Source organism: Hyperolius riggenbachi, chromosome 10, assembly GCF_040937935.1.
Source record: "Hyperolius riggenbachi isolate aHypRig1 chromosome 10, aHypRig1.pri, whole genome shotgun sequence".
Classification (NCBI taxonomy): domain Eukaryota; kingdom Metazoa; phylum Chordata; class Amphibia; order Anura; family Hyperoliidae; genus Hyperolius; species Hyperolius riggenbachi.
Window position 1 is genome coordinate 72,834,155 of NC_090655.1, and position 15,589 is coordinate 72,849,743.

The 15,589-nt window shown below is 45.4% G+C and overlaps 1 protein-coding gene across 1 annotated transcript in view; it reads right to left on the reverse strand.

Moving 5' to 3' along the window:
- NOC3L (NOC3 like DNA replication regulator) overlaps positions 1 to 15,589 on the reverse strand; it is a 133,956-nt gene that overhangs the window by 65,031 nt on the left and 53,336 nt on the right. The window contains exons 8-9 of the mRNA XM_068258071.1: positions 13,414 to 13,507; positions 10,733 to 10,908 (exon numbers count right to left, since the gene is read on the reverse strand). Coding sequence (XP_068114172.1) covers positions 10,733 to 10,908; positions 13,414 to 13,507 — 270 coding nt within the window. The remainder of the gene's footprint in view (positions 1 to 10,732; positions 10,909 to 13,413; positions 13,508 to 15,589) is intronic.

Here is a 15,589-nt window from a genome sequence, read left to right on the forward strand (position 1 = left end):
TATTCCATTGTGGTGTATGGTGGCACCTAATTGATCACTTGGGCTGTGCACCCAAATTAACTGCGTCGATCAGAGCCTCAGTCAGGATTTCAAAAGTTGCACCAATTGCACGTGGTCCAAATCCCAGTGAGGTGCCTTAGTCAGATACACTTCGTTATTGCACTACTACGGACCTGAGGAAGCTGCTTGTGACAGGGAAACGCATTGTCTAGTGCATAAATTTAGTTTTTGTTTTTGAAGTGAGACCTTCTTGAAGGTAGGATTCTACTATATCATTTATACCTTCTTATACCCATATACTCAAAATTGGGTGCCTCCTATCCATTGCTCACTACAAATCCCAGTGAGATCTGGCGGGCAATAAGATGGAGAGATGCAACTGACCTGCTGGATAAAAATTTGGACTAGCATATTGCAAGGAGCTACAAACCAAGATGACGAGGGTTGAAACCTGGTCAGTAAGTGCATTAAGAGAGCATTTGTGGTCCAGACCCAGCTGTCAGAGGCAAGGCTTTCTGGCCACAGAGTAACTTTTTTTTTTTTTTTTTTAAAGAGAATATTTATTTTCAAGAAACAGCTCTTAAAGAGCAAAAAAACATAACAAAAACAATCCCCAACTAAAATGCAGTTCAGGTTACATTACAGTGCATGGCATAGGCAAGAACTTTAGTTATAACACATGGAAGAAATATAATCATGAGCATCAACAAGGTAGAGTGAACACTACAAAAAGACTCTTTATGTAGCAGACAACGAAAAGTGAAGCTTTGATTACAGGTATGAATCAACCCAGGATCAGGTCTTGAACAGAGGCATTAATGTCCAGGTTTGGAATTACAGTGTCCATAGAGTCAACCCAGCAGGACCATAGCTTAGAAAATGTATTTGGTTGATTACGTGCTTGATACGTTAACTTGTACAGTGGGAGTGCTAGGTTTATCAGTCTCTTCCAATCATTCAAATTGGGGGGGATTACTGTTTTTCCATTTAAAGGGACACTTAAGTCAAACAAAAAAAATGAGTTTTACTCACCTAGGGCTTCCAATAGCCCCCAGCAGCTGTCCGGTACTCTCGCCGTCTCCCTCCGATCCTCCTGGCCCCGCCGGCAGCCACTTTCTGTTTCGGTGACAGGAGCTGACAGGCTGGGGACGCGAGTGATTCTTCACGTTACTGGCCACAATAGCGCCATCTAAGCTGCTATAGCATGTATCATATACCATATAGCAGCATAGAGGGTGCTAATGTGTCTGGGAACGCGAAGAATCACTCGCATCCCCAGCCTGTCAGCTCCTGTCACCGAGACAGAAAGTGGCTGCCGGCGGGGCCAGGAGGATCAGAGGGAGACGGCGAGGGTACCGGACAGCTGCAGGGGGCTATTGGAAGCCCTAGGTGAGTAAAACTCATTTTTTTTGTTTGACTTAAGTGTCCCTTTAAGAGTAATAGATTTTCTGGAATAGAACAACAGGATTCTAATGAGTACTTTCTTACCAGAACTACAGGGCATGTCCTGTATCATTCCCAGCATACAGACTTTAAACGAATGGACAAGGGGAAGGCCCAAAGTGTCTCTTAAAAAAAGGATGACTAACTTCCAGTAATTATTAACCTGGGGACAAAACCATACACAGTGCAGGAAGTTGGCTCCTGCCCGCATTTAAAACAGCGCCCATCATGAAGAGGGCCCATTTGCGACAGTCGCATGGGCGACAAGTAGGCCTGATGTAGCCATTTTAAATTTATCAATCTATCATAGGCTGCAATGGTAGTTTTATGGTACGTATCTATCAAGTCTTGCCAGTCCCCATCCTGTATGTCATCCACCACATCAGACCACTTCCTTTTCGTAAACTCGAATTTAGGTGTAGTTAAAGAGGCCAGTAAAAAGTTGTAATACCTAGAGATCTGTTTGGTCCTATCTTTGCTTAGTAAAAGTGTCTCCAAGCTCAAAGGGGTCAAGTCCACTCCTGTCAGGCCAATCTGGGCCTGTACAGCGTGTCTAAGCTGTAAGTACCTAAAGAAAGCCTGTCTAGGCAGACCAAACTCCTCTCGCAACTCAGAAAAATCTCGGAAGTTTCCCCCAGTAAATAGTTGATACAGATATTTCACATTATATTGGGTCCAATATTGTGGGTCGGGAACTGAGAGAAGTTCGGGAAGATTGTTATTACACCACAGAGGGGAGCTGAGAGATATAGGGGCAGTAGGTTCACCCAAGAATTTACGCGTGGCTTTATACACCTTGATGGCGTTTTGTATAAGCGAGGTTCCTCCTCCCTGATTGGGAACTGTATATCTATAGATAGCTCCGCACAAGGACTCATACGAAGTTGCAATATCGGCCTCAACCGCTAAGGTAGAGTCTTGTTTAATGTTACTTAGCCAGAAGGCGATGGGTACCAGTTGGGAGGCGAGAAAGTATAGAAAAAAATTGGGCAGTGCAAGCCCACCCTGAGACGTGGGTAGTTGTAATGTGGACAGAGATATTTTAGGTATTGAATTTGCCCAGATAAATGAGGTTATTAACGAATCAATACGGCGAAATACCTTCCCATGAATCCAGGACGGAGCCATCTGAAGGATATAGAAGAGCTTAGGGGCCACGATCATTTTGACTATACAGACTCTTCCGCATACATTAAGTTGGAGGGAAACCCAACTCTTAAGCTTGGATTCAATGGTATCTAATGCTGGGTACAAATTAGAATCAAGAAACTTCCCGGTGGAGCGCAGGATCCAGATCCCCAAATATTTAAATGTATCCTCCACCTGTAAACAGGAGCGTGTTGAAATCATCTGACGGGCGGAATCATCCAAAGGGAAAATAATTGATTTGGACCAGTTGATTGAGAGGCCAGACAGGGAGCCAAACCTAACAAAAATATCCAAGATCCAAGCCTTCGAAAAGATCCTCAACGCCCTGTGCGGGGTGAACAAGCCTAGAGCTATAGAGAGCAGTGTAAAATTCTTGAAAAACCCTAGCTATTCCCAAGGAAGTTGTATGAATTATACCTGAATTATCTATTATTCTTGGAATAGCTAATGATTGATCGTTAGATTTCAGTAGGTAGGTTAAAAGCTTACTGCATTTGTTCCCAAATTCAAAACCCCTCTGTGTGTGTGTATCAGATCTTTCCTCTTGGTTCTATCAAGAAGTAGTATCTCCAGCTTTCTACGTTCCACTTCCCACTTAACGTAGTTTTCCCGAGTGGCGTGCTGTATTAGTCGCAATTTGGCCTCCCGCATCCCCCTTTCATGATAAGTTTGGGAGGCATTGATATTTTGTCTCATCCTGGACATTGAAGCTCTAAAAGTTCCTCCAAGTACTGCCTTACTGGCCTCCCAACATATTAGAGGGGATGCCGTCCCCTGATTAATAGGCCAATAAGCATTCATATCTCTGCGACAGTCTTCTAGTATAGACTCATCTTCGAGCCAGCAGGACTCGAGTCTCCATATCGAGGGGGATTTATGACCAGGCAGATATAACTGACAAATAAGAGGAGAGTGGTCCGATATACCATGGGGGAGGTATTCTATAGAGTCTACAAGGGGAAGTATGTCTTTAGAACACAAACAGAGATCGATACGGGACATGGTCTGATGGGTGTCTGAATAGCAGTAGAACTCTCTAGAATCAGGAAATTTCCACCTCCAAATGTCTTGAAGATCATATTGAGATAGCCATTTAATAAAGGGAGTGTATGGTCTACCAGCTCCATTCAGCCTGTCCAATGCTGGGTCAAGTATAGCATTAAAATCACCCATGAGCAGAACCGGATCATCCATAAATGCATGCAGCTTAGTAGAGAGGCGGTCCAGTGCCTAAGCATTAAAGGGAGGTGGGATATAAACCGATCCCAATATTAAAGGCCTACCATCTATAATGTATTTAATAATGACGAAGTTCCCATTGGGATCAATTCTAACCTCAGAAATCTGAGCAGGGAGAGATTTAGCTATCATAAATAGCTGTTCCCCTTGAGAAAGAGGAAAAATGGTCGAGATAATATGAGGAAATCCAGGGTTTTTTAAGTAATAGAGCTCGAGAGCCCATTAAATGAGTTTCCTGGAGACAAATAATGTGTGGGGAAATCTTCCGCAAATGCTCAAACACCAGACGCCTCTTAATCGGGTTATTCAAGCCTCTTACGTTCCATGAGACTATTTTAATGTGCGTCATCACACCAACAAGAGAGTACCTTTGAGCTCACAATAAGGACTATACTTGCCACCTGCCATTGCATTAAGGTAAGACTAAATTGCAATAAAGAACATACATAAACTGCATCATAGATACCCAGCGTATCCCTAACCCACCCCATCCCCTGTTTAAACTACAAAGGATCTAGTTCCCTAAACTTGAATCACAAGGAGAAGTCTAGCTAAACTAACAGGTATCTTCAGTGTCATCCTGGCTCGAGATAAAACATATCCACAGAAACTTGTGGATAGGTTCATATACTTAAACTTAACTGGTTGCTAACAAATAAAAATAAAAAGGAAAAAAAAAGGAGAATGAAAAGTACAGAGTGATCCACTCCAGCTTCGGAACCATGACCGCCGCCCAGCATAGTTTCAGAGAGTCTGAATAGATAATTGAGATATTTCCGTTTTTCTCCAGTAGATGGCAGTCAGCAATCATCAAAACAATGAATGGCCTATCAGGCGGAGAAGGTAGGCATACATTTGTAGGAATGTGTGTTAGATTGCAGGGAAATATTCAGCAATCATTAGTCATCTACCAGAGAGGATCAGTCTGCAGGGTAAAGAGGCATTATATTGTCTAGTGGGCCCTATATACAGTGGGGTCTGATAAATCTAAAACATCACATAATAGATTTGTAAAACATCTAACTCACAGTATCAGATTGGGAGCCTGTAGAGGCAAAAGTTATTAAGCAAATGAGGAGCATTTCTGTATAAAATATAACCTTGTACGTCTGTTAGTACGCATAATCTAATTGTGGAGCACATAGGAACAAACATACTAAGAACCTGTAAAACACAAAGATTATTAGAAACGTTAAGTGCATAGAAAATATGCTCCATAGATAATAGCGTGGAGAACAGTGCTCCTTTACGGTGTAGTGATTGTCCGTGAGCGCTGAAATTATCAGTACTGACTGCGCTGGGTAAGAACCTGTATGTCAGCATAGCTGAAGAGGCACTTGGTAAGAAAAATAAGTTCAGTGCAGGGCTACATTCAGAGATCAAATATAAGAAAGTTGACCCTATTTATTTTTCTTAGGAGAGAGGACAGGGATTGGAAACCCCCGCAGTTCCATCCACGCTGCAGCTTCAGTCTGAGCCAAAAAAAGTGAAATTTCCCTTTATACTGGATGCGAAGTTTCGCAGGAAAAAGCATGCTATAAGGAATGTCTTGTGATCTGAGTCCAGCTTTCACAGCATTAAAGGATACCACAGTCGAAAAAGAAGTTTGCAGCAGTGTGTGGGGGGTTAAAATTACATACAGTTAGCCAGTCCGGCCCCCTCCGTCTGCTGCCGTTAGTCTCCTATAAGTCCCAGTGCCCGGCGACTTGATTGACCCCCCACCCGGACATACTGCGCCCTGTGCGCACAGTATGTCCTCCCCTCTTCGCTTCTGGCCGGCGCATAGCGATCGGCTCAGGAGCACGTTCATTCCTCTGCCTCCTCTGCGCTGCGTGTGCGCTCCATTACACTTGGCGTCACATGCTAATCATGTGACGCTATCATGTGACGCTAAGTGTAATGGAGCGCACACGCAGCGTAGAGGAGGCAGAGGAATGAACGTGCTTCTGAGCCAATTGCTATGCGCCGGCCAGAAGCAAAGAGGGGAGGACATACTGTGCGCACAGGGCACAGTATGTCCGGGTGGGGGGTCAATCAAGTCGCCGGGCACCGGGACTTATAGGAGACTAACGGCGGCAGACGGAGGGGGCAGGACTGGCTAACGGTATGTAGTTTTAACCCCCCACACACTGCTGCAAACTTTTTTTTCGACTGTGGTATCCTTTAAAGGTTTCACGCAGTTTCTGAACCTCAAGGGAGAAGTCCTGGTAAATTGAGACCTTAACACCATTAACGGAAAGATCCGGGGCAGATCTAGCTTTCTTTAAAATTTCCACCTTGTCTCTGTAATTGAGCAGCTTTGCGAGCATTGGTCTCGGAGTAGCTCCTGGTTTAGGTGGGCCTCCCGGTACTCTGTGGGCACGCTCAATCGAGAAAGTGTGGGATAGGTCAAGATCTGGGATCGAATCCTTTAGCCAATCCTCCAGAAACATCTCTGGGTTAGAGCCTTCACTTTTCTCGGGGATACCCACAAAACGTAGGTTTGATCTGCGGGAGCGGTTTTCTAGGTCGTCCATTTTAAGGGAGTGTTCCTGAGAAAGTTTAGTAGATTGTGACTGAGCAACACGCATAGGGTTAACTGTGTCTTCCAGATCACTTATCCTCCGCTCAGATTCAGATGTTCTATCTTTAAGTTTGCTGAAATCAGCTTTGACAAATGACATCTCAGTTTGTGTCTAGTCTGGTGGTTAGGGACAACTGCAGGGCCTGTATGGCGGCCAGAAGCTCTGCTCTAGTGGGTTCGGGCGGGTCTGGTGCCCCCTCCATGTTATGAACAGGGTGTCTTGCGACTAGCGCGGGGTCTGACCTAGCCCTCTGCTCTTTGGGGGGTTCCTCTATGTGAGGCTTACCGGACAGTTTTTGAGTCCCCTCCGCTGCTGTGTTACGAGAGGCCAGGGTGGCGTCCTCCTCCGAATCCGAGGAGACTAGTGTGTGTTGTTGCGCCATCTTGTCTGTCCTCATGTGCGTACTTCGCGAGCTTCTCTGTGGCGTTTGCCACCATCGGGGGGCCGTATTTCGGCATCCTGCGGTGCAGGGGGTCTTTAGCAACCAGCCGGAGCAAGTTTGGGTTGCAGGCAGAAGGCGTCCACCGCGTGTCAAGCAGGATTCAGTCTCGAGCCGGGAGAGCTGCAGGCAAAGACGTCCTCACGCGCGCATGGCTAGCCACGCCCCCACAGAGTAACTCTTAGTAACATATCGCAGCAGAAGCAGGATAACATTCATATCCAATGGTAGATTCTGGAGGAGGATGGGTTTGGAGTCCTCATAATTGACATGAGGGTACTCATGAGGGTCCCTTGGCAGCTTCGGCGGAACTAGTGGGACAGCGCGGGTAGCGCTGTACAGCCTTTCCTGGTCCTCTCATTTCTTTTACTTGGTGAGTCTTTTGCTTCCTACGATCTCCTTCCCTGCTTATTCATGCACTTTAGGTGACTTTAGATTTGGCTATTGCGGCCATCTTTTTGCACCAACTTCTACCTCAAGACAGTTCTTGTCTCTATTTGCTTGGCTATTTGATCAACTGTTGTAGTTTGCACATTTCACCATTCTGATTCAATGTTGTATGTTTATCAATTTTTGCAGCAATATGTTTGTTTTATATAATGAATTTGATTTTGCACGGTTACCACTTTAACTTTACTAGGGAGTTCTTAGTTTATCAATTAGTTTTTTCAGCACTAGCACCTTATCTCCAGCAGGAGAGATGTGAGAATAGTAACCTTCAATATTTATGTATGTTCCTTCTGGGATAGTGACCTGTGGAGCAGGAGTCCCTATTATTATTATTATTATTTACAAGATTAGGACTCCGCTTTCATTCATTTATCACAGGAGCAACCAGAAGAAACTATACTTATGATACCTTTCAATAGACTCAATTGTTAATTTATTATTTAGGGACATATGTACCAGGTCTGGCTGTTTGTTTTTAATTGATTTTAACTCATTAGCTGGTCATCAATAAAGATTTTTTTCATGGTAGCTTTGGTGTCCTGAGTTATACCTGATTGAATGCTTCTGCCTATTATCAGATCACAAGAGAGGGGGTTCTTTCTCTTTTTTGTTTAAGTGTCATGAGGGTACTGGGACACCATTGTGGCATGTGCAAGAAGCGTTAGGTCAGGTCACGTGTAGCTAGTTTAGAGCCATGATAAACGCAACGACCCTTTTTTACTTTATTTTCTAGATGAGATGCAGAAGAGGTATTGCCAGGAAGGCATACATCAATTTGTGTCACCAGATGTTAGGCGAGTTGACTCACTCACTCAATGGATCTCGTTCTCCCTACGAAACTTGGTACCTTCTGTCGTTCTGTTGCGATGGGAGGGGTGACAGAGCAGCGCATAATTTAAGTCATATGGCAGGCAGGGTAAGAGGGGAGAGCAAAGCTATCGGCTGTCACTCAGGTGAACTGCTCCACCTAGAGGATCACTGGGCAGGCGGTCATCAGCGAAAGGTGTACACATACCAGATTATCAGTAGATGCAGTTGATACTGGCCGCCTCAGCGGATCCGGTGTACGGACCTTCATACGGCTTGTGTGACAAAGTGGAAGACAACCACATACCTTTATCAAACAGGATTTAAAATACTGATTTATGTACTTGCAGAGTCCTGGTTAACCAAAACTCTGGCAGCCTCATCTAACCGGCATGCCTGACGGGAGAGAATGGGGGCATTCCTATACTATATGTAGAGTAAGTGTGCAGCCAAAGTTATATACACTCATCTAAAGTATTATTAGGGACACCTGTTCAATTCTTCATAAATGCAATTATGTAATCAACCAATCACATGGCAGTTGCTTCAATGCATTTAGGGGTGTGGTCCTGGTCAAGACAATCTCCTGAACTCCAACCTGAATGTCAGAAAGAAAGGTGATTTAAGCAATTTTGAACGTGGCATGGTTGTTGGTGCCAGATGGGCCGGTCTGAGTATTTCACAATCTGCTCAGTTACTGGGATTTTCACGTACAACCATTTCTAGGGTTTACAAACAATGGTGTGAAAAGGGAAAAACATCCATTATGCCTCAGTCCTGTGGGCGAAAATGCCTTGCTGATGCTAGAGGTCAGAGGAGAATGGGCCGACTGATTCAAGCTGATAGAAGAGCAACGTTGACTGAAATAACCACTCATTACAACTGAGGTATGCAGCAAAGCATTTGTGAAGCCACAACACGCACAACCTTGAGGCAGATGGTCTACAACAGCAGAAGATCCCACCGGGTACCACTCATCTCCACTACAAATAGGAAAAAGAGGCTACAATTTGCACAAGCTCACCAAAATTGGACAGTTGAAGACTGGAAAAATGTTGCCTGGTCTTAGAAGTCTCGATAGAGTCACAATTTAGCATATACAGGAAGAGAACATGCATCCATCATGCCTTGTTACCACTGTGCAGACTGGTGGTGGTGGTGGTGTAATGGTGTGGGGGATGTTTTCTTGGCATATTTTAGGCCCATTAGTGCCAATTGGGCATCGTTTAAATGCCACGGGCTACCTGAGCATTGTTTCTGACCATGTCCATCCCTTCATGACCACCATGTACCCATCCCCTAATTGCCACTTCCAGCAAGATAATGCACCATGTCACAAAGCTCGAATAATTTCAAATCGGTTTCTTGAACATGACAATGAGTTCACTGTACTAAAATGGCCCCCACAGTCACCAGACCTCAACCCAATAGAGCATCTTTGGGATGTGATGGAACGGGAACTTCGTGCCCTGGATGTGCATCCCACAAATCTCCATCAACTGCAAGATGCTATCCTAGCAATATGGGCCAACATTTCTAAAGAATGGTTTCAGCACCTTATTGAATCAATGCCACGTAGAATTAAGGCAGTTCTGAATGCGAAATGGGGTCAAACACCGTATTAATATGGTGTTCCTAATAATCCTTTAGGCGAGTGTAGATCATCTGGGCTCCGGTCTCCATTTCTCCTGTAGCTCCCAGAGGCTCTGTGGCATTCTAATACAGCTCCCTGGCTTGTCACCTGACCCACATCACGTGATGCGTCAGAGCCGCGCGCGGAGGACACCGCAAAGCTGCTGGAAGCTACAGGAGAGAAAAAGACCAGCGCACGGATGATCTGTAAGTGATATGGGCCATGCACAAACTCTGCCTATAATGAGGAGGGGTTAGTGTATATTTAAAGAGACACTAAAGAGACACAAAAATGTATAATGATTTGTATGTGTAGTGCAGCTAAGAAATAAAACATTAGGAGCAAAGACATAATTCTAATATTGTTTCCAGTACAGGAAGAGTTAAGAAACTCCAGTTTTCTATGCAAAAGAGCCATTGAGCTCCACACTTTCAAAGTTGCAGAAAGCTCTGTATTCTGAAGCTTGTTATCTCAACTGTCAGTCACTGTGTTTTTTTCTCTCCAGAGGACAGGTCAATAGTTTACTTGGCTGCTCTGTAAAATCATTTAGAATGCTTAGTAGTGAGTTAACTACAAATATTAGAGAATGATGCAATGTTATAAAAAACACTATATAACTGAAAATAAAAATATAAGAATATTTTCTTTGCTACTAATGTTCTAGTAATTATACGTAATACACAACCAATTCATCATCATTTTTTTTCGCTTCAGTATCTCTTTAATATTTGAATTCTCAAGCAACTGGGCAGGATCACATATCTGGCAATTCCCGCCTGCGCCGGATAAATAAGACTCTTGTATAAGAAAAAAGGAAAGACTATTTTCTCTGTTCTACTCAAACGCCAGTCAAAAAAAATGACTTCTGCACAATAGGTTTCTTAACAAGCCTGTCTGACACTTCCACCCTCTAACGACAGAAGTTTCAGCATACAAACAGAAGCAGTCAATATCAGCGAGGTGCTTGACAGCAAAGACAATAGCAGTAAGTGAAGGCTGCTTTCTGACCTTCATGCACTTGTCATTGATGAGCGGGACGACCAGCACGATGATGTTGTTGTGGAAGTTGAAGTGTGAAAGGGAAGTCATGAGCTCACACAGGCATGTCACCGCCACCTCTGCCAGACCTTTGTACGCTGTCAGTGACACCACTTCACTCTTCTTGGCTTTCATTTGCTTCCAGTCTGTGAGATTTACATTGTGAGAATTCAGAATCAATCCAAAGATCAGTGGCCAAAAAAATCTACAGCAAATACACGTGACAAACTGTTCTCAGCAATAGACATTCAATATCCCCTCTACAGAAAGCGCTGTATATCCCCGTTTACAGAATGCGGGGCATCCTGTATGGCTTGTTTATAAATCGAAGCAAAACTAGGCCGGAGCAGCCGATTACAACCGCCTCTGCCGAGAATCCAGTAGGTGTAAAGCAGACCCCGTTCAGCCAGCAATCAATCAGATTGATGGATTGCTTTGGCCCAGCGACAGACAAGAGCATCGTTCTACCTACTCACCCATGATGCCACTCGCACCGCTCTGTCACCATAGCAACAGAACTCATCACCAGCCTGCAGGCTAGCATCATTCCCTGGCTTCCCCTATATTGAGGGACACTTCAACCTACTTCTGGCAACCTATACACTGGGGTTTGGTACAAAAATCATCCACCTCATCAGTTTATGAAACCAACAACTCAGATTCCAACTCCAACTCCAGGTACCCAAAATGGCTCAGACTCCTTAGTCTAATACTTACCAGGGCTGTGGATTTGGTACAAAAATCATCCGACAACTCAGTTTATAAAACCACCAACTCCAGGTTCCCAAAACTGCTCAGACTCCTCAGCCCTGATAGTTACTATGTTAATTAACATAGTAGCGGCTGTGCTAGTGAAGTATTGCAGTCGCGATACTTCCCAGCAGCACCCGGCATTTAAAGGAGCGGGCGTTGCTATGTAAGCAACATAAGGAAGGCACGCTATACCCCAACCAAAATTTGGCTCTGGGGCCCTATGATTCCTAGCTACGCCCCTGGTGATGGTACATTTGGAAAAATGTCAAATGCTGGGTACACACGATGACATTTCCAGTGCGACTGACGGAAATCGGACGATTATTTCTGCCATGTTCAAATTGCTCCAGTTTCATAACAGGATCGATTTTCCAAAGTTCTCATGGGAAAATCGATCCAGTTGTCGATCAGGAGCAGTTTGGATATGTACTCACGATGCAACTTTGTCAGATAATTCAGCGATCGGACAGAAAATTGCATCATGCGTACCCAGCATAAGTTTATCTACATTTATCTGCAGGGCTGTGGAGTCTGAGTCGAAGCAATTTTGGGTACCTGGGATCGAAGGTTTCAATAAACTGAGGAGTCGGATGATTTTTGAACCAAATCCATAGCCTTTATTATTAAATTAGAATAAGGAGTCAGAGTCGGACTCTGAGCAATTTTGCGCACCTGGAGTCAGAGCTCCCCCTCACCTGGGGCCCTTCTTCCGCGCTCCCCCCTCTAAAATTTAGTGCAGCTGCATCAAGCAGAGAATGATTTACCTCTTCCTGGGTCCAGGCGCTGGATCTCTGCTTGCCGCCGGTCTGGTTTTCTCAGTTGTCCAATGCCGCTCTCACTGTACTTCAGCAGAAGACCAGACTGGCGGCATGCAGAGCTCCGGTGCTTGGCTGGAACCAGCAATTCCCAGCTCGCTGCAGCTGAGCTAAATTCTGAAGGGGGAAGCGTGGAAGGGAGGCCCCTTGGGGGGGGGGGCGGCGGAGGCTGCCGCCCCTACCTGCCGCTCCCCCTTCCAGGCTACCTATACGGGGGACACCTGTAGAGTACATTTGAAATCGGCGCCGGTAGACTTGGGCGCAGCAGGATACAGCGGTATATAGCTGATCCTGCTTCTGCACAAGTCTGGGCCAATTTAATTACTATTCCCCCTCCAGGCCGACATGGATAGTGGGGGAATGAAATAATTCGGCTTCCAGCGATTGCTGGAGGCCGAATTATTATGTTTTTAAGCAACCTCGGCTCCGTCTTCTGACGGAGCCGACGTTACTCACTGAGCGCTTTAATAGGAATGATTCCTATTGAAGTCTATGGAGGCGCCGGCTGCGCCCAAATCTAGCAGCGCTGAAAAGCACTGCTCCGCACCTGTAGACCTGGCTACCTATACTGGGGACACCTATAGACCTGCCTACCTATACTGGGGATACCAGTAGACCTGGCTACTATACTTGGAACACCTATAGTCCTGGCTACCTATACTGGGGGCACCTATAGACCTGGCTACCTATACTGGTGCACCTATAACTTGCTACCTAAACTGGGGCACTTATACTTTGCTATACTGGGGGCATCTATAGCTGGCTACCTATACTGAGGGCACCTATAGCTAGCTACCTATACTGGGGCACCAATACTTGGCTATGGGGTGGGCCAAATCTGCTACTTTGCTTAGGGCCCCATTTGGCCTTAATCTGGCTCTGGCAACACTAGGAGGATTTCAACACGTCTGGATTGCTGAAGATGGAGAGACAATTAGGAACATTTATGTGAGAGAACACAATGACGCGTTCCAGAGACTAAAGTCCACATGTAAGCAGTGTTGCCGTATAACTTCAGAAGTGGATCACAAAGGGGAAAAAAAATTACACATACGTTTGCAGTAAACACAAAGATATGCTTACCCTTAATGGTTTGTTCCAGATTTTCTAGGTAAAATTTGTACTGACTCACTAGTCCTTCCTCAAATTCTCTGAGTCTCTGAGTTTCCTTCTTGACCTGTTTTACAGAATGGAGATGATTTATTATATTTTCACTTCCTAGTAATACATCCATCCATGAGAAAGTTTGAAAATTGATGTCCTGGGTCTGACTAATCGCTGTGTAATGTGTGTGCAATGGAATGATCCTTATCTCCTTCCATCATGGGAATGCAGACTTGCCTGCCAATTCATGCAGTCTTTCCTAAATGGCCGATTCGAGTTCCACACAGAACATTCTCTGGGCAATCAACCAGTCAACTTACTTTAGGTTTTCTGTTCCGTTCAGTGAAATGGGACTAATAAGAGTAATGTCCACATTGATTATCTATGTGAACAATCTATAGCCTATTCTGAATAAGTTTCTATGCCTGGACTATAAATCTGTGCACAAAACCTGCCCTACCTACATCTCGGAGCTTGTTCACAGGTATATACCAGGCCCCCCTTCCGGTCCACAAACGACCTTCGCCTAACTTGCCTCTGCATTTCCCAGTCCCTGCGCGCCGGCAGGACTTCTCAAAAGCCACCTCCAACTCTCTGGAACTCCCTTCCACCGCCCATCAGATTTGCCCCCTCTTTCAACACATTCAAGCAAGTCCTCAAAACCCACCTCTTGAAGCTGGATTAACCACCCCCTACCACACAGTAACTCGCTCTCCCACTCTCTCCCTTAGATTGTAAGCCTTTGGCAGGATCCTCCCTTCCCTAGTGTATTCTGCATGATCGTGTGCTCTCATTGTGCTCCTTTCCTATGACCAAGGGTACTTGTATGACTGGGCCTATCTAACTTGCCCAAAATCACGTGATCATGTATTTTGTACCATTTGCCTTGTATAGCTTTGTCCTAACCTTGTTACGTATGTCATTCTTGTATCATTGTATGTATTTATTGTCCAGCTCGGCATAATATGTTGGCGCCAGGGGCGTAGGGATCACCATAGCAACAATAGCAGTTGCTATGGGGCCCACAGCCACAAGGGGGCCCCGGAGGCCCTGGCTGCCTGTGTTTCTTTTATTTGTTTTTCCTTAAGCCACTTTTCTGTTCATGCCCACCAGCAGTCTTTTCCCCCCTCTCCCCCTCCACCTCCAAGGATCATTGCATAAATTGCAATGAGGCAGGCAAGTAAAGGGGACTATTTCTCCTTCCGCCTCCCTGCACATTGACAGGGCTGTTCCAAGCCGACAGTTTGTAGTTCCGGCTGGAAACAGAGAGACACAAAGCTGCATGTGGGTTCCCTCCTCCCCTCCCCTTCTGCTGCACACAGAGCCCGGAGAGAGCTGAACTTGGCTTGGACTCCTCCCCTCTGCTACACACAGAGCCCGGAGAGAGCTGTATATGGCTTGGACTCCTCCCCCTCCCCTCTGCTACACACAGAGCCTGGAGAGAGCTGAACGTGGCTTGGACTCCTCCCCTCTGCTACACACAGAGCCCGGAGAGAGCTGTATATGGCTTGGACTCCTCCCCCTCCCCTCTGCTACACACAGAGCCTGGAGAGAGCTGCAGAGTGATGCAGATGGAAAGTGAGGGAAAAGGAGAGAGGAAAAGACCGACTGGGGACTTGCTGAGGCTGAGCATTTACAAAACCAGTAAGGAAAAAAAACCTGATGATTTGTGACTATTGCCTACCAGTTTTTACCTATGGTTTTGTCTCCTTTCCCTCCTCCTGATAGACTTAGAACAACTCTGCTTTGCTGTATTTTTAAATATTCTTTATTTTTCATCAAAAAGCACAAATGGGTATAAAATCAGTCACAAATATGTGAATTGTGCATGTAAGATAAACAGCACTGTATCACTGTAAAGGGGGGCCATACACTAGCCGACCAACCAATCGACCATCCAATTCGATTATTATAATCGAATTGGATGAAAATTGGTGCTGCCAAGTGCATGCCCGAACGACAAAGCGACCAATTTCGGAACAGAAACTGGCCGCGTGGTCGATCGCGCATGTTGGAAAATGTCGGGCCGAAGTTAGTTGGTCGGGTGCGCGGCGGGACAGTGGGTGAATTGCGAACGAGCGATGAGACGACGAAACCCCCGCAATGTATAAATGTATGTAGTATGTGCATTTATACATTACCTGTCCGGTGTCAG